Here is a 19,221-nt window from a genome sequence, read left to right as displayed (position 1 = left end):
ACAATAGGAATGCTGGATGTGGGTGGAGATGTAACTTATCTTTGTTTTAAAAAATTGTAGGGAGTCTCTGACATAAGTTCCCTGAGCTCAGAGTCCCTCCTAGCAGAGGTGACTGCCACCAGAAAAGTTACCTTGTAGAACAGGTACAGTAAGGAACAGGAAGAAGGGCGTTACCTTGTGCAGCAATGACTGTTCCCCATGGGTGCTCCATGCATTGTGATGGGCATCCCCAGAGCCACAAATCGGAACTTTATCTAAGCAGTTGCTAGCTGGGCTGCACATGCACAGCAGGCATCTCATACTGCCAGCAGTTTGACAGTTGAGTGTGGCCTGACCCCCTCCCCTCAGTTCCTGATCTACCACAGGGCAGACCTACTCCAAGTAGCAGTGAGGAAGGGAGGGTCTTGGAGCATCCACACACCTCAAAGAAGTGCACAAGTTGAGTAACTCCCTTTTCTCCTTTGCGTGATGTCCCCATGGGTGCTCCACGTATGGTGACTACAGGGCAGTGTCCCGTACAGTTGGTGGGACTCAGAGTTACTTCTTAATGGCAGCAGACAGAACCGCTGTAGTCACCACTGTATTGTTTGCCAATTAGGGCATGATTGCATAATGTTTAGAGAACGTATGATCAGAGGACCACATGGCTGCCTGATAAATGTCTCTCAGCAGCACATTTTTTAAGAATGCTGTGGATGCTGCCGTAGCCCAAGTAGAATGGACTCTTGATAAGGCTAGTAGTGGTTTGCCATCGAGTGAATGGCACTGGAGAATGCAAGTCGCTATCAATTTTGAAATTTGCTGAGTCAAGAAGAAGTTGCTCTTTGAAAGGCCAGTTGTCACAGCAAAGAGCCATGGGGCTTTCGAAAACCCCAAATTCTGTCAATAGAAAATGTCAAAGCTTTTGGTACATCTAACAAATGCAGCATTGCCTCCCTGGGAGAAGCATGAGGTTTTGGGAAGAATTCAGGAAGGACAATGGATTCCTTTATATGGAAGCTCATGCCAACCTTTGGGAGGCACGTCGGATGCAGCCTCAAAGTCACTTTATCTTCGCTGAATATTGTATAGGGGGACCCTCCATTAGTGTGCCTATTTCATTGCCTCTCCTTGCAGAAGTTATGGCAACATGAAAGAGAACTTTCATGGTGAGTACAGCTACAGTACACGAAGCCACTGGTTTGAAGGGGGGGCTTCATGAGATCAGTTTCCCAGATTAAGGTCCCACGTAAGATTGGCACCCTCTGAAGTGGATAGAGATTGAGAAGACCTTTGAGGAACCTCTGTGATAGTGGGTTTGCAAATATAGAAGCCCCCACAGTCCATTCATGGAATGCCAATATCGCAGCCAGGTGGACCCTGATCAAAGAGACAGATAATCCCTCCATCTTAAAGATAAGTAGTCCAGAATGATTTGTGTCAGAGCTTTATTGGGGTGGGTTTGTGTCCGCTAACACCAGGAGACAAAAGTCTCCATTTCTGCAGGTAAGTTATCCTGGTGGACTGTCTCCTGCTATGCAGTAGGACATCTCTCACAAGCTCAGAGCGCTGGATCGCATGGTCATGAAACCATTGAGGAGCCATGAGCAGAGGTGGCACAATTTCCCCCCATTCTGGAATTAGTAAGTAGTGCTCATGCAGTAACTGGTAAGCTGGTTTGAGATACAAGCCCTGAAAGACTGAAAACCAAATCTGCCTGGACCAAGCAGGGGCTATCAAGATAACCGAAGCATTGTGAAGCTAAATTTTGCACAACATCTTGGGAATCAACAGAATTGGAGGAAAGGCATAATACAGTGGTTCATCCCATGTGAGGAGAAGCCCATTGCCCCTGGATTTCCTCCCCAGTCCTGCTCAAGAGCAAAATTTGGGATATTTGGACTACGTCTATAGCGATCTTTCAAAAGAAGACCTTCCAGAAGATCTCTTCTGAAATAACTTCTTTCAAAATAGTGCGTCCACACACAAAAAAGCAGATCAAAATAATGATCTTCTCTTTCGAAAGAGAGTGTCCACACAGCCCCTGCTCTTTTAAAAGTGGGCCAGAGATCAAGAAATCAGGCACCATGAGGGCTGCTCTTTCAAAAAAAAGGGCCTGCAGAGCATCTATGTACATTATCTTTTGAAAGAAGCTTTCGAAAGGAAGAATGATTTAGAAAGGAGTGCCGCATTCTTTCAATTTACTTTCAAAAGAATGCTTTTTGTGTGTAGATGCTCCTCAGGATCTTTCAAAAGAGCCCTTTCTTTTGAAAAAGCTTTTGAAAGTACTTGCTAGTGTAGGCACAGCCTTGGCGTTTGGAGTTGCGAAGAGATCCATGGGGGAATAGCCCAATTTGAAGAAGATGATATCCATGACTGCTGGGTGGGTTTCCCACTTGTGTTGAATTGTAAAGTGGCAGCTTAGGGCATCTGACATGGTATTGTTGACCCCTGGTAAGTATGTGGCTTTTAAGGTGACCCCGTAACTTATACACCAGTTCCAGAGGTGGACTGCCTCTGTGCACAGAGATCTGGAATGCACTCCCCACTGCCTGTTTATGTAATATACAGTGATTGTGTTGTCTGTGAGACCATGATCTGAGCAGTTGGTTATGGCAGAGGTAGTGTCTGCAGGTATTTCTGACAGCTCTGAGTTTCAGAACATTGATGTGTAACAGAGCCTCACGTGACAGCTATTTGTCCCATACAGTTTTGCTTTGGAACTGCATGCCCCAGCCCATTAGTGAAGCACCCATGGTAATTTGTATGGCAGGCTTCTCCAGTAAAAATTGGATTCCACTTAAGAGGTTGTGAGGACATGTCCACCATTTGAGTAACTGCAGTACTTGCTCGGGCACAAGCACCTGTTTGTGCAAAAAATGACATAAGGACATGCAGACCGATGCCAGCCAATGCTGTAAGGCACAGAAACGGAGGCATACACACTGTACCATATTTCTGATGGCAGCCATGTATCCCATGAGTTGAAGGCAAGTACGAACTGTGGTGGATGGGTTTGTGATGAGGGTGAGAACTAGACCTCGAAGGGTATTGAACCTGTGTTGCGGAAGGTGTGCCCTGTCGGATGTGGCATCAAGTCTTGCTCCTATGTATTCTAAGCCCGGAACTGGACTGAGTGTTAATTTTTATTCACTAATTAAGAGTCCCGGTAAGTTGAACAGTCACTTGATTCTTGTTATCATGTCCATTGCCTCCCCTTGCAAATGACCATTCAGTAAGCAGTAGTCAAGGTAAGGAAAAATTGTCAACTCCTGCTGTCTGAAGTATGCTACCATGGCTGTGAGGACTTTGGAGAAGACCCCCAAGGCGGATGACAGGCCAAAGGGAAGGACTTTGTATTGAAAATAATCCCCTCCCACTGTGAAGCCAAGGTCTGTGTGATAGATGTATGGTTATGTATTGTGAAAGTATGCATCTTGTAGGTTGAGGACTGTGAATCAATCTGCTCTGTCCAGTGCTGGAATTATTGAGGCTAGGGTGACCATTTTGAAGCACTGTTGTGCAGGAATTTGTTCAGCTTCTGAAAATCCAGGACTGACCTCCAGCCTCCTGTGCACTTTTGGGTGAGGAAATACATTGAGTAAAAGCCCCTTACCCAGTATGGAGTGGGAACTCTCCCTGTGGCTCCAAGTTGAAGAAGCCTCTCGATCTCTTGTTTGAGAGGAAATTCGTGTGAAGGGTCCCTGAAAAGGGACGGGGAGGGTGGATAGATGGGATGGAAGCAAACAGGATGGTGTAACCCATATGTACGATTGCCAAAACCCAGCAGCTGGATGTTATAGTGCCCCACTGATGGATATGGGGTGGAGCCTCCAGTGGAATAGGCAGCCTTCTCCTTGTTGTTGTACTGGGTTGTGGTGCAGACCCTTGACCAATGTTTCAAATTTGCTGTTTGGTAGCTTGTGAGTCTGAGGAGCGTGGTTGCTGAGGGCGTCTCCTCTGGATACGTTGTCTGTTTCTGATATAAGCATAGGGTTTGTTCTGTGGCCAGTTGTAGAGACAGTTTCTGGCCCTGTTGCACTTTCTCTTATATGATGGTGTATATGCCCCCAGAGTGTGTAGTGTAGTGTGGGAGTTCTTACTAACAGGCAGAATCTCATCAGTGTTGGCCGCCAAAAGCTTAAGCTTATTGAATGGTACGCCCTCTGTTTTGTTCTGAAGACCTCTGGGGACCCCTGAAGCCTGTAACCATGACACTCTTCTTATGACTATTGCTGTGACTGTTGCCCTTGCAGCTGCATCAGCTACATCAATTGCTGCTAGTAGCACAGTGAGGGGAATAGTATGGCCTTGGTGAATGATCAATTGAAGGATAGTTCTTTTGGACTCTGGTAAATGCTTCATGAGTTCGGCTAATTTAGAGTAGTTACCAAAGTCATGGTTTTCTAATAAGGCCATGTAATTCGCTACCCTAAGTTGCAGAGTAGCTGATGAGTACATGTTTTCCTAAAGTGATAAAGTTACTTGTAATTTTTGTCCCTTATGCTGGATCTAACCTGGGGTGTCTTGTATCTTTAATTTGCAGCATCCACATTCAAAGAATTGGGCTGGGGGTGGGAGAAAAGAAAATCAGGCTCTTTTGGGAGAACAAAATACTTTTTCTCCACCCTTTTGGAAGTTGGTGGAACTGAAGAATATGTTTTCCAGATATCATCTGAGATGTCCATAATCGCCTCATCAATGTGCAACGTTATTCTGCCCTTCATGGATTGGATGAATATTGTTCAGAAGGTGATGCTGCTTCTCCTTTACTGAAGCTTGACTTCTTGTGTAGTGGCCACTCTTTTGAAGAGGTCTGAAATTATTTCAAATTGTCGGTGCCATGCATATCATTGGGAATCAGTCTCATCTAGGGAGGGGGAAGGATCATGTTGGGGGGAGTGTGAACCTTCCTGACCATTGGATAGCTCACCCTCCTCCTCTCTGGAATCTAGCATGGTCAGGATAGTACAGGATGGAGAAGCTGGCAGAAGTCTCCAAGGTGAAGGAGATAGATCATGCAAATGATGTCTCTGTGGTTTCCAATAGTCCTAGGGGCCCACTGTGGTGGGTAGTGTGGCAGTGGGTAGTGTGGTAGGGTACTATTGTGGATGGTAAAGCTGGTCCCTGTAATGGTGATAGCTTCAGGACATTGTAGGAGATGAATGTTGTGAGGAAAATGTACCCGTTTGGTCACAGTGAAGTGTAGCATGGTTATGGTTATCCATGTAGCCATGGATATGTCCTGAGGAATGGAGAGCACGGCAATGGGGAGTAGCTGACTGTTGTCTAGGTGGGGGTGGGGGCAGAGGCATGAGTGCCTCCCCGCAGAAGAAGTTTGAATCTTTCTTTTAACTAACTCCTGTGTGTCAGCTTGATTTTTTTGCTGTTCACATGGAGCATCCTGCTCAGCATGAGATGCTTGGGTGGACCATGCAGCCTGTGACGGTGCTGCATGTCATGGAGCCACTTGGCAGGTGTCTCTGCTTCCTGGTTTGGTGCTGCATGGCATGAATCATGAACAGGAACTGGGGTTTCTCAGTGTGGCTTCTGTGAAGTAGACAAGGCATGCGTGGTCTCAGAGCACTGTCTCAGAGCCGCAGCAGCGGTTCCTGGAGAGACTGTGTGCCAAAGTGCTTGTGGTACCAGTAGATTTCCCCTCCTGCTGCATCTGGTGGATGGCTGAGGTGGCAGTGACCTTGCGGTTGACTGCTTATGTCCCCTTTGCCTCTTAGGTGTCAGGGAAGCTGATCTCCAAATTGGGGGGATCTACCCCTTTGTTGTTGGGCTCCATATCAGACTGTAAAGTCTTTTCAAAGAAGAGCATATGGAGCTCTTGGTCTTTCCTGGCTCTCATTGTCATACCACAGCAGTGGTCACATTTCTCTGAGGAGAGTAAGTGCCTCAGGAGGTAGAGAGCTCCATCTGTGACCTAGGGTGGTTGAAGAGGAACTGAGGGGAGGAGGTCAGGCTGCGCTCAACTGCCGAACTGCTGGCAGTGTGAGATACTTGCTGCACATGCATGGCCCAACTCACAACTGCTTAGAAAAGGCTCTGATTTGTGGCTCTGGGGATGACCATTACCATACATGGAGCATCCACAGGAACAGCACCCAAAGAAGAACTAATGGTGCAAAGCGATGTCCCATAAATTTGGATAGGACCAGGTTGAGGTTGCAGGAAAGAATAGATTTCTGATATGAGGATAAACCCTATCTAGGTCCTTCAGCAATGGTTTAGAGAATACTGATGAACCCTGAATACCAGACCCAATGGGATTGGTGCCAGGTGGGGGACGGACCCTACTGGGCTGCCCAAATAGAGACTCTCTTCCACTTAGATATATAGGTAGCTGTCACAGAGGGCTTCCTACTGCCCAGGAGGACTTGTCTCACTTGTTCAGAACATGAAAGCTCCAGCAGGTTCAGCCATAGAGCTCCCATGCTGTGAGGTGGAGAGACTTGAGATTCAGATGAACAAGACAGCCTTGCTCTTGAGATAGGAGGTCTGGGATGAGAGACAGTGGGATCGGATCTTGCACTGACAAGTCCAATAGGGTGGTGAACTGATGTTGGCAAGCCCAAGCCAGAGCTATGACAATGAGTTGAGCTCAATCTCATATGATCCTTAGGAGCACCTTATAGATCAGAGGAAAGAAGGGGGAAGCATACAGTAGTTGAAAAATCCTTTCGCCTATAGAAGTTATAAAAACCTCTAACACAGAGTAAATTTGAAAATGCTAATAGGTATTTTTAAAATGTGTAAGTGCTCTTGACTGCATGCTTAAATTACAATAGGCTGCATAAAAATATTATATTTATAATTAGTTAAAATAGTATTGAGCCTGAATGGTCTGAACTGCCCAGAAGCACAGGAATGTTGCACTATTACCAGACGTAGTGAATTTATTTATTTCTTAATTTCCAGATACAAGTTTAGTAATTTAGAGATATTGAGTAACATAATTTATTTTTTTTAAATCCTACATGCAGTAAAGCTCTGTTATCTGGCATTCAATTGACCAGAAAGCTCAACGAACCAGCATTTCTAATATCTCCCAATAAAAATCTTCAGTACAGTAACCAGGACTGGTATACTGCCCAGCAAGTTATGCAACTGTATACTCAGCATTCTGCTTTGATGCAAAAGAGACAGAAAACAAATAAGCAAACTAAAATCATGGATTTATTTTAAAAAAGCAGCTTCCAGGATGTATCTTAGGGTTATCACAGATTCAGCCCAACTTCCTACCCGTTATACAGCTACAACAATAATAGACGACGATTTTAATGAGGCACTGCAAGATCCTGAAGTGCCTTCTGAATCATCAAAGAAAGATTAAATTATGTTCAGTATAGTTTTAATGTTAAGTCCATATTTAGTGGTCTGGGTATATGCCACATATCACCTGTGGTGATGTCGTGTCATAAGATAACCTACTATATAGAAAACTTAACCCACAGACACCCAAGTGCTTCAAGAAACCAGCCATTCAGCAGTGCAGTACTATTACTGGATTGGTGACTACCTGTATACTATTTTATACTTTATTCATGTTATTGTATTCTGAACCTTTGAAAATTGGTATTCCGTTGTAAAAAATCCTGTGTAACAGAACATTCAATTAACAGATGCCCTCTATTCCTCCAACTCGCCGGGTAACAGAGCTTTTACTGTACTTTGATTGTTACCATCAATTAAAAAGTAAGAGAGAGAGCTGTGCTAATCTATGTACTATCAAAACAAGTAAGCAGTCCAGTAGCACTTTAAAGACAAACAAAATAATTTATTAGGTGATGAGCTTTCGTGGGACAGACCCACTTCTTCAGGTCATAGCCACACCAGAACAGACTCAATATTTAAGGCACAGAGAACCAAAAACAGTAATCAAGGTTGACAAATCAGAAAAATATTATCAAGGTGAGCAAATCATTAAAAGTTAATGTTCAAGTAAGGAATTATGGTTATAAAAATGTAGATGGAGATCTTAATTAAGGCCATTAGTATTAATTATAAAACTGTAATTATATGCATATACTTAGATATCTATATCTGGCAAGTGCCCAAGACCTGTATCACTACTGTACATTGTTTTAAACCTTGATATGAATATTCACATTGGACACTCCAGTGACTATAACTCTTACCAGTCCTTTACTAGAATTGAATTTCCTTATTAGCACATCCACAATCCTATTCCACTGATACATTTAGGTCTAAAGATTAATATCGTAATGCATTTTTATATGTCTACTGATACTAAAAAATAAATTTTGAAGTGATGAGAGTTTGGTTTTCTTAAAGAGATTAAACCAGTGAATAAATTCAATTAACAAAATTAGTTTCAAATAAATATGTTATCGATTGAAATGTATGATAATGTATACATGGCATTATAAGAGACAATGTGTCCTCATATACAGCAGACAACTGGGAGTTTGGAATTGTAAGTTGCATTTTTTTCTTTTTAAGTGATGGCATCATAAACCAGTTGGCCATGTCTGCACTCACCCCCACATTCCGGAAGATGCATGGTAACGAGCAGAGTGAAAGATGCAAATGAGGAGTGGATTAAAATATCTCAAGCTTCATTAGCATATTCCTGTGAGATCTCACTTCTGGAAGATCCTCTTCCAGAAGCAAAAGCTGACATGTAAACAGGGCTCCTTCGGAAGAAAATCCCCTTTCTGGAAGACCTTTCTTCCACAAACGTTTGCAGAAGAAGGGTCTTCCCAAAGAGAGATTTGCTTTGTAAGGATCCCTGTTTCCTTTCAAAGGCGCCCCATCTACACGGCAGCTTTTGCTTCCAGAAGGGGATCTTCTGGAAGCAAGGTCTCCCAGGAATATACTAAGGAGGCACAAGATATTTTAATCTATGCCTCATTTGCACCTTCTGCTCCACTCATTATCATGCCCCTTCCAGAAGTTGGGCAAGTGCAGAAGTGGCCATTGAGCTCCACTTTCAAAATAAAATAAATAAAGTAAAATACTTAGCATTATATAATGTTTCTGATCTGTTTAGGATGTCAACAGAACTCTTCAATGAGTTCCTTCCTTCATCTCACTGTTGTAGTGCAGCCTATCCCTTATACACTATTTCTAGAATAGTGTTACAACACTGAGGTGTAGTTCTAGATATGTAGTTCTACGAGAAAATTCTTCAGGGATCTGTCCTATCCTTGATGGAAATAGAGAAGTCTGGTTAGCAAATATATGAGAGAACAGAACTCTCATTAGTCCTTTTCATCAAATCTTTGGTATAATTTTACCTATTGATCCTCCCTTTTAAATGTCAAAATACGGAAAATTATGTCTCTGGAAATTTAACATTTATGGAAAGTGAGTTGAGTAGTCAGGGGGGCCAAGTTTTTGTTTGTTTTAATCCCTCTCACAGTCTCTCTACTTTTATGGAAGTCAAGTGTTTGTTGAATATGCCAGCCAAAAATACAGAAACAGACAACTGTAGAGCTAGGAAAGTTTGACCCATTGTTATACTTTTAAATCAGTCTGTGCTGTTTAATTGTGCTTACCTATGCACACTAGATCCATAAAACCATACATTCCATAGCAGATCTGAAAAAGGATGTCCTTTCTTTGCCATACTGCATAGGGACTGAAGGCTGACCATAGAAGCCAAGTCACACTTGCTACTAAGAACAGAGATCCTAGGATTACAGCAATCATCTGCACTTTCTCAACCAGTGTTATAGTAATGCTTTGCCACTAGAAGAGAAACAAAGTAGTGTAAGATAAAATGTTACTTTTTGCAAACTTACATTCAACTGTAGTTTTCTCCTGAAACCAGAAATCAATTTAAAATTCATACAAATCTTTCATCATTGCTAATATTCTTGACACTACAGTTTATGAAGGAAAAATAGACTAGTAGTATAGATACTGGCTATGTCGAGATTTGTTTTAATGTCTTCCATATCATCATCTAGAAATATATGCTGGAAGATTTACATTTATTTCAGTCTTGCTATGAATACAGAAAATAAAAATATTCAGCAACAGGAAATCCAGCTTGCCTGTCGCATCTATGTAACAAGTACTGTATCATCATTACAGCATGGGAAAGACAATATCAAAGCTTTGGTCAGAGATGGTCAAAAGACCTTGTACCTTAGTGGCTTTCATACAGAATGGGAGTCCAAGTAATAAACATCATGGGCAAAAGTTGTTGAAAATAAATCTTATAGAAAAAGGATGAGTTACAGAAGATGGCCTAATGGAAATCAAGTCATAGTGGTGCATTATGAAAGAATAGTTTGTTTCTGACAATTAAGGTACTTTACATAATCAGTACAATTTATCAGTATTTAAAATTTGCAGAACCATATTTGGATTTTATTAGAGTTATATGTTCAATAGCAAAATCATGTAATTCTTCTCAACTACAGCCATAAAATGCTTTTGGCAATTTTCTACTCTGTAATGCAAGTTCAGACATTTCTGTTCTTCTCTTCTCAAACTTACCTCAGTGAGACAGAACCAGAATAAATTCAGTTATGCCAAATGTTAGAAATAAAAACAATGCTATCAAATGTAACAAAATTAATTTTTGTGCATCAAATAATTGTTGAGAATAAATATATATTTGACATATGCAGAAATGGTTAGTGATAAACAGGAAGATCTCCTTGGATATTTTGCTTTGCTTTCGTATCCATCAAAGTTCTTAGCTTCTTGTAAAACTCTCTTTCAATTATATTGATGTTTTACTAGTGCATCAGCAGCAAGTCATATCTCTAACTCTAACTCCAGATGCACCATTCTTCTATTTTGAGTAGTCTGGTTATTTTTCAAAATAATTCCTTTCATAAGCTATCAGGCTCCCTTCAGACGAGTTAGGGCCCAGTCTACCAGTAAACTTTTTTAAAAAAAGTTCAGACATTTCGTAAATTGAAAGATTCTTATAGTTCAGAAGGACAAATTATCTAATTAAAGAATATGCAGTTGATTTAATTATGTTTACACCTCTAATAGGAGAAGATGGTGATTTTCCAGGAAACCTGTCTTCTGAGTTGCACATTCTTTGACTGGATAAAGAATTAGGCCATCTGATTACTGAAATTATTTCTTCCTCTGTGATGTTTGAAGATTGGAAAAGTTCACCAAGAGAAAATAGAAGTTCTATGTGAAATATAACATTGCAGTTGCAAAAGAAAAACACACTTCACAGTGAAACTGGGATTTTGGCAATATATAAAGTAATCCCTTGAGATACACACAATCAAGTTGCGTGTGTCTCGCGTTAATGTGACTGCCACCCCAACGGAAGTGGGAAACTTCTGTCATGGGCGGAAGCTGTGAGTCAGGCTGCAGTCCCTGATGGTAGTGTGGAAAACACTTTTGTCAGGGGCAGCAGCCTGACTCTTGCCACCCCTGACAGGAGCAGTTTCCAGCTCTCCAAAGTGTTGGGGAGCTGGAAACCTGGCAGCAGCCTGGCTCCCAGCTCCCCTCCAAATGCAGAGCCAGGAAACTGAGCAGGGCAGCAGGCCTGGTTAGTTTCCTAGCTCCAAGGAGCAGAAGGGTACTGGGAGCCAAGAATGCCTCTCGTTCCTGGCTCCCCACCACTGGCTGGAGCCAGGAAGCTGAACAAGGCTGGTGCCCTGATCAGTTTCCCATCTCTGCAAGCGGAGGGGAGCCAGGAGCCATGCTGCTGCCTGATTCCCAGCTCCCCGCCACTTGCAGGACCCTGGAAACTGACCACCTGCGGGTCCTGCAAGCAGCAGCTGACCCCTGGTTCCTGGCTCTCTGCCACTCTGGGAGCTAGGAAACAGACCAGTCCTGCTGGGGTGGCCAGTGTCCTGGCTCCTGGGGACCTGGGAACCAAACTGTGGCCCGGTTTCTGTCTCTCCTCATCTTGCATGAAAATTTGAGTTACAAGGGGGTTGCAGAAACACAACCCCTTCGTAGCTTGGTTGTACTGTTTGGTTGTTTGAGTTGTGTCTTCTTGGTAAATAGACTCAGGGTATCTGTGTTATTCTGTAGCTTCACTAAAACAAGCAGTCCTGTAGCACCTTAAAGACTAACTGTTTATTAGGTAATGAGTTTTCGTGGGTAATCTTATAAAGTGGGTCTTACCCACAAAAGCTCATTACCTAATAAATAAAATTATTACTCCTTAAGGTACGACCCGACTGCTCGTGTTTTGGGTGTCTTTTTATGCATCCTTTATAATGAAAATTGGTGTAGTCCTTATGATCCCAAATATGAGATGGGACAGGACCTAATCAGTACTGTGTATGGTAAACCCTCAATATGTGTGATTTCAAGTTGCGCTTAACTCACATTAACACAAGTTAAGCACAACTCAAAATCTCGCTCCCCCTGGCCTTGGCTCAACCCCTCTCGGCTCCAGCTCACCACTCCCGGCCCTGGTTCATCCCCCCAGACCTTATTTAAACCCCTGCGGCCTGGGTCAAACCCCCCCATGTGTGCCTCCGGCTTCACCTCCCCCATCCTGGTTCAAACCCCCTGTGCTTGCCTCTGGCTCACCCCCCAAGCCCACATGCAGCTTCAGCTCACACCCCCACCCCACATGCATGGCTCCAGCTCAACTCCACCCTCCCACTCCCCCTGCAGCCCTAACCCACCCCAGGCTTAATCCTGCTGCCTCCCTACCACAGCCCCAACCCGCAGTCAGACTTAACCTGCCGCAACTGCCCCCTCCTCCCCGCCCCAAGACTTACCTGTCAAAAGGAGCCCCAGGTGCTCCTGCTGCTTCCCTGACTGCAGAATGTGCATTCTGCCGGGGAAAAAGCTGCCCCCAACTAATGTGAAATTCAAGTTATGCAAGAGTGCATGGGAACGAAATCCTCACATAACTCAAGGCACTACTGTATTTACTGTCTCAAACTTTTGAGCAATATTAAACTATATAACTCATGGGCATGCATGTCTTAGGTGATAAAGTTTTTCAGGCTTTCAGATCTTTCATCATCAGCTAATTTAACACAAATAACTCTGCATATGTAAGAGTTACAGTGGCTTGGTATTCATCTTTGTGAGATGACATAATCACCAATATATATGCATCAGAGCTTCCATAATGTGTCAGGCCAATAGTCCATCTAATCATGTCATGTCTCTGACAGTGGCCTGTACTGAATCTTCAGGGGAGCATACTAAATAGGGCAGTTAAAACAATCCATCCCTGTTTTCCCTTCCAGCTTCTGGCAGCTAACGATGTAAGGTTGGCACTGAACATGGGGTTGCACTGCTAACCATCTTGACTAATAGCCATTGATGGACCTATCCATTATTTTTCAGGTATGCCTTAAACCAGAATTCATGGAAATTGTTTTTACAAAAGTTTCTGAATTGTTGCAATAGGTAGTGAATGTTAGGCAATAGAAAGATGAACAGAAGCAAAACACCAAAACTATGTTGTAAATATTTCATTCTTTACTCAGGACAAAAAAGCAGTCAAGTAGCACTTTAAAGACTAACAAAATAATGTATTAGGTGAGCTTTTGTGGGAGAGACCCACTTCTTCAGACCATAGCCATAGCATAGTCTGTTCTGGTATGGCTGTGGTCTGAAGAAGTGGGTCAGTCCCATGAAAGCTCACCTAATAAATTATTTTGTTAGTCTTTAAAGTGCTACTTGACCGCTTTTTTGTTTTGATAGTATATAGACTAGCACAGCTCCCCTATTTTACTCAGGACTTGCAACTTGAAGCCCCAAGAAATGTACTGGGCTTGACTGTTCTAAGTTATCACTCTGTAAATGAGGAGTAGTATGTCTGAAGTCAGTGCAGTTACTTCTGTGTAAAACTGATTTAAAGTGAGCTTGATTCTCAGCTCATCACCTTTTACTCAAAAGGGACAACTTACCATATCTGACACACTTTTACCATTCCTTAAATGTGTCAATAAAATAGTGGACAAAAGAGAAGCAGTTAACAAACATTTGTACTTTAAATGAGCCTTTGAAAAGGGCTTCACAGGGGAATACTACTCTCACTTGGAAGTGAGAGGAAAAACACCAGGATGGATCACAAATTGACTAAGACAGAAAACAAGGAACTGGAATAATCAGTTTGCTTGCTGGAGAAAGGTTAATTATGGGGAGCCACTAGATTCCATACAAAAGTGGAGTTCAATACGGTAGAACCCTGAGATATATGCATTCAAGTTGCATTAATCTTGGGTTAATGCGACTCTGAGTGGTGGGGAGCTGTCGTCTGGATCCAGGCTGCTCACCGCTCAGGGGAGCCAGTGCAGCAGTACTGGTCAGTTTCCCTGTACCTGTGAGTGGCGGGGAGCTGGAGCCTGCCTCCTAGCTTCACGCTGCTCACAGGAGACAGGAAACTGTCCAGCACTGCTGCAGTGGTCAGTACCCTGGCTACCCCAAGTAATGCAAAATTTGCTTTACACAGGGTTGCGCAGGAATGCAACCTCTGCATAAGTCAGGGGTCCAATATATATGTATTATCTGGAGGTGAGCAGTAAGGTCATAGAATTTTCAGGTGACACAAGTATTTAGGTTCCTCAAGAATGGAGAAGACTGAAGTCCCTCAGGCTACGTCTACACGTGCACCCAACTTCGAAATAGCTTATTTCGATGTTGCGACATCGAAATAGGCTATTTCGATGAGTAACGTCTACACGTCCTCCAGGGCTGGCAACGTCGATGTTCAACTTCGACGTTGCTCAGCCCAACATCGAAATAGGCACAGCGAGGGAACGTCTACACGGCAAAGTAGCACACATCGAAATAAGGGAGCCAGGCACAGCTGCAGACAGGGTCACGGGGCGGACTCAACAGCAAGTCGCTCCCTTAAAGGGCCCCTCCCAGACACACTTTCATTAAACAGTGCAAGATACACAGAGCCAACAACTAGTTGCAGACCCTGTATATGCAGCACGGACCCCCAGCTGCAGCAGCAGCAGCCAGAAGCCCTGGGCTAAGGGCTGCTGCCCACGGTGACCACAGAGCCCCGCAAGGGCTGGAGAGAGAGTATCTCTCAACCCCCCAGCTGATGGCCGCCATGGAGGACCCCGCTATTTCGATGTTGCGGGACGCGGATCGTCTACACGTCCCTACTTCGATGTTGAACGTCGAAGTAGGGCGCTATTCCCATCCCCTCATGGGGTTAGCGACTTCGATGTCTCGCTGCCTAACGTCGATTTCAACTTCGAAATAGCGCCCAACACGTGTAGACGTGACGGGCGCTATTTCGAAGTTACTGCCGCTACTTCGAAGTAGCGTGCACGTGTAGACGCAGCTCCAATGTTTCTTTAGCAAGTTGAATGAGAAGAAGATGAAGTCCACTTCTGACAAGTGCAAAATTATGCATACAGGAGGGAATAACTTAACCTACACATACACCTAATTAGTTCCTAAATTAATTGTAACCAATTAAAAGAGGTGGGCATCATTGTGAGCAGCCCCAAGGCATTTTGAGACATCACTTTGTTCAAAGCACAGCAGTAGCATAGTAGTGATTAAAATACCGAAGTGTTAAGACTTATAAGAAAGTGGATGAAGAGTAATACTGAAAACATAAAGGCTATGTCTACACTAACCCCCGCCTTTCGAAAGGGGGATGCTAATGAGACCCTTTGGGATATGCTAATGAGGCATCACCACAAATATGCAGAATCTCATTAGCATAATGCTGCCGTGGCGATTTGACAGTGCCACTTTCAAATCATGAACTGCCCATGTAGATGCAGGCCTTTCGAAAGGACCCTCAGTCTTCGAAAGCCCCTTATTCCTATTTGGTTTCAGGAATAAGGGGCTTTTGAAGACTGGGAGTGATCCTTTTGAAAGACCCCCATCTACTCAGGCAGCGCATGATTCAAAAGTGGCATTTTCGAATAGCCACGGCTGGTATTATGCTAATGAGGCGATGCATATTTGTGACAGCACCTTATTAGCATATCCCAAAGTGTTTCATTACCATGCCCCTTTTGAAAAGTGGGGGCTAGTGTAGACATAACCAATGGTACAACTTATGTGGAATAATTTCAGTTTGGATTACCCTGTCTTAAAATGAGTTCAAGGATGGCTAATCTCAATTATGTTAGCACAGAGGTGGGCAATAATTTTGATGGGGGGGCACTCCAAGATTTTGGTAAGTGATCAAGGGCTGCATTTTTCTATGGAGCAGGTATAGAGTGTGGGATAGAGATTGGGCGCAGACAGGAGTTTGGGGTAGGAGAATGGGGTGCAGGTGATGGTGTGGTGTGTGAGAGTTTAAGTGAAGGAGGGATTGAGGTACAAGTTCTGGAAGTGGGTATGTTTGTAGGAGAGGATTCTGGCAGGAGGCAGGGATGTAAGAGGGGGTGCAGGATTTGGGAAGGAGTTGTGACTTCTATTAGGAGGACTGCAGAGGTTTTGGATGGTGATCTGGGACTGGCATGGGGTGGTGAACTGAGCTGGGGAACAGTAAGGGTTGGGGAGCCAGTGGGATTCTGAGGCAGGATCCCTGCCTGATACCACCCCATATTGCTCAAAACAGCTAGAGGCTCCCTCCAGATGCCTTTTTGCAGCACACACCTCTTGCGGAGGTTCAGAGGAGACTGAGTGCTGCCACTACCACAACCCAATTGTCAAAGCTCCTATTGCCAGTTGCTGGCCCATGGTTGGGCTGGGGGCAGAAGTCGTGGGCTAAATCTCCCTCTCCACAACCCAGAAATGGCAAGCAGTGCCTAGATGGAGCCATCATCCATTTTGAGCAGCCTCAGGTTGCAACAGGCAGAGACCCTGCTGTGGGGTTCTGGGGGAGTGGGCTTTGGGCCAGATCAAAAGTTTTGGTGGGTCAAATCCAGACCATCTGCTGTATCTTGCCCAGCCCTGTGTTAGAGGCATGGGAAAACTCATATGGAGAGAGCGTGAAAACAATGGGATTACTTGCATGAGAGGAAAGAAATGAGAAAAAGTGAAAACATTAGCCACTAACATTTGCCCATTCTATTACAAATATAAGAAGACATTCAATTAAGTTGAATAATTTAAAACTGAAAAAGAGGAAGTTACCTTGTGCAGTAATGATGTTTCACTTAGATGTGTGCTCCAGTATAGTTGTATATGCACCATGCCTGTGACCCTAATCAGTGATTTTTGATAGCAGTGTACACTGAGCTGTGCATGTGCTCTCTGTCCCTCATGGTCTGCCTCAAGGCTATCTAGAACTGTGCAGGCAAAAGAAGCTCACTTTCTTCTCCACCACAGAACCCTACAGAGAACACCGAAGTGAAGGGTGGACTGTGGAGCAGCCATTGGGACACACATCTCAAAGAATCCTCATTACTGCACAAGTTGAGTAACTTCCTCTTCTCTGAGTAAATATTCCATCCTGCCAAACCTAATTGTATGGGGCTGAGTTGGCATTATGTTGCATGCTGTGTGCCTTAACCACATACAGTACAATAGAGTTAGGTTGCAGGTGTTGAAACAGCAAGTCTACTACTTTTAGGGATATGGTGGTTTTGTCATTTTGTTTTTGGCTCTGCTGCTGATTGGAGTGATGGAATCATCTGTTGGATGACTTTGGTAGCATTTAGAATCACCTCATTAATTGGGAGGGCAATTTTGGATGAGGAGGAGATGCCCACAGAAGAGTATTTATGATACTTTATCAGTATCCATGGTTAAGATGGTGCAGAGTACTCTCTAGCTGAAAGTATTGCTGTGCCAAGTACTGAAAGTTGTCAGTGCCACTCTTTTAGAGATAGTATAGTAACTCTCTTTGCCTGAGTACCAGGGCCACAAGCCTTCAGGATACCAGAGCTCATATGGTACTATGGGCTCACTTATTACCACTTGGTACATTACCAGTACCTATGGGTTGGAAGGTGCAGAGCACTCCGCAGATGGATATTTTGTCACACCTGCTAACAAAGGTTTTCTCTGTGGCCTCCTTTTTTGGTACATTGTCTGTCTCCTTACCATTGTCTCAGAACCTGACTGCTTGATCCCTTGACTTCTCAGGTGAAGTGCATCCAGTGTGGCAGAGCAGAGTTCACAGTGGGGTGCCCCCTTCTGTATACTGTTCTTCAGAGCTGCTGGTGCCATCCATACCAAGGTGGTCATGCTGGGGAACCCCTCTGGCTTCCTAACCACTCGGAGTCCCTGTGCTTTAGGTGACATTGGTACTGAGGTGGCTGCACAGGGAACCCCCTCTGTCTGGCCACTGACTCAGGGCCTGTTTTTTTCTGTGCCCAGGTGGCTGCACTGGAGAAGCCTCCCTGGCTGGCTAACCACGTGTAACTCTGTTTACAAGCCTGTAGAGGAGAAGTCTGCTGTTTTTATTAACAATTCTACCCCCTTTCAAGTTAAAGGTTCCAGAGATGATCTGTCAGCATCAGAGTCCCCTACAGACTGAAGTGCCTTCTCCATAAGGGGAGTTTTCATTTCCGTTCCCAGTTCCTGTGAGACTGCCATTTTAGCTTTGGCAAGTAAAGTACTTCTGTGAGGCTGTTCCTTTCACATTTTTTTTAATTCCAAGGAAGTTAAAAAAAAGAAAAGAACTACTATTGGGGGAAAAAATGACTACTTATGCTAATGATGCAGATAAGTAAGGGACAACTGTGTGAGGCCAAAGGCAGTTGAGAAGGAAGAAAGGGGCTTTCACATGTGCAGTTGACTAGATAGCTCTATGCAGACCACAAGGGAGGGAAAGCACATGTAGGCTGAATAGGCACTGCTACAAAAATCTCTGATTAAGGGTGCAGAGGGCCACATAATCGTACAGTGAAGCCTCCATAGGGACACTACTCTGAGGTTCTTGAATTTTCCTTTGACATAGCAGCTGTTAGTCACTAATTTAATCTAGTATGATAATTCCATTGTACCTAAAATGGAGACATCAGAGCTACGGTAGAAGCCCATAAGACACAAAGCCATGCTATTGAGGTTAAGCAAGTGCCTCTTTGAATATATGGTGCAGTTTTTCAAAGTATTAAAGATTATTTTATTTCAAGGATTATTTTATTTCAAGGACTATTAAGAATGATGAAATAATGATGCTCATCATTTGGAATACCTAAAATCTTCAAAAATCAGACAATGCACTACAAAAGCAGTACGTACCTGACTCCCTTTTTGCACATAGTCAGCTTTATGCTCACAGGAGATTTTGTGATAACTTATGTTTATGTTTCATATCAGAGAAGGTGCAGGCAACTAGACATGTTACTGGATCAAAAAAGAAACAGCAAGTTGTTTTTAAACAATGTCTTAAATCTCCCTCAGCCTGGCTATGTGAGCATCGGCCATGTGCTA

At 43.7% G+C, this 19,221-nt stretch overlaps 1 protein-coding gene across 1 annotated transcript in view; it reads right to left on the bottom strand.

Annotated features, from left to right (window-relative positions):
* MARCHF11 (membrane associated ring-CH-type finger 11) overlaps positions 1 to 19,221 on the bottom strand; it is a 43,463-nt gene that overhangs the window by 12,854 nt on the left and 11,388 nt on the right. The window contains exon 3 of the mRNA XM_074985470.1: positions 9,510 to 9,702. Within this exon, the coding sequence (XP_074841571.1) occupies positions 9,510 to 9,702 (193 nt within the window). The remainder of the gene's footprint in view (positions 1 to 9,509; positions 9,703 to 19,221) is intronic.

This window comes from Carettochelys insculpta, chromosome 2 (genome assembly GCF_033958435.1).
Source record: "Carettochelys insculpta isolate YL-2023 chromosome 2, ASM3395843v1, whole genome shotgun sequence".
Lineage (NCBI taxonomy): Eukaryota > Metazoa > Chordata > Testudines > Carettochelyidae > Carettochelys > Carettochelys insculpta.
Note: the sequence above shows the minus strand (reverse complement) of the source record. Positions and strands in the feature narration are given on the sequence as shown.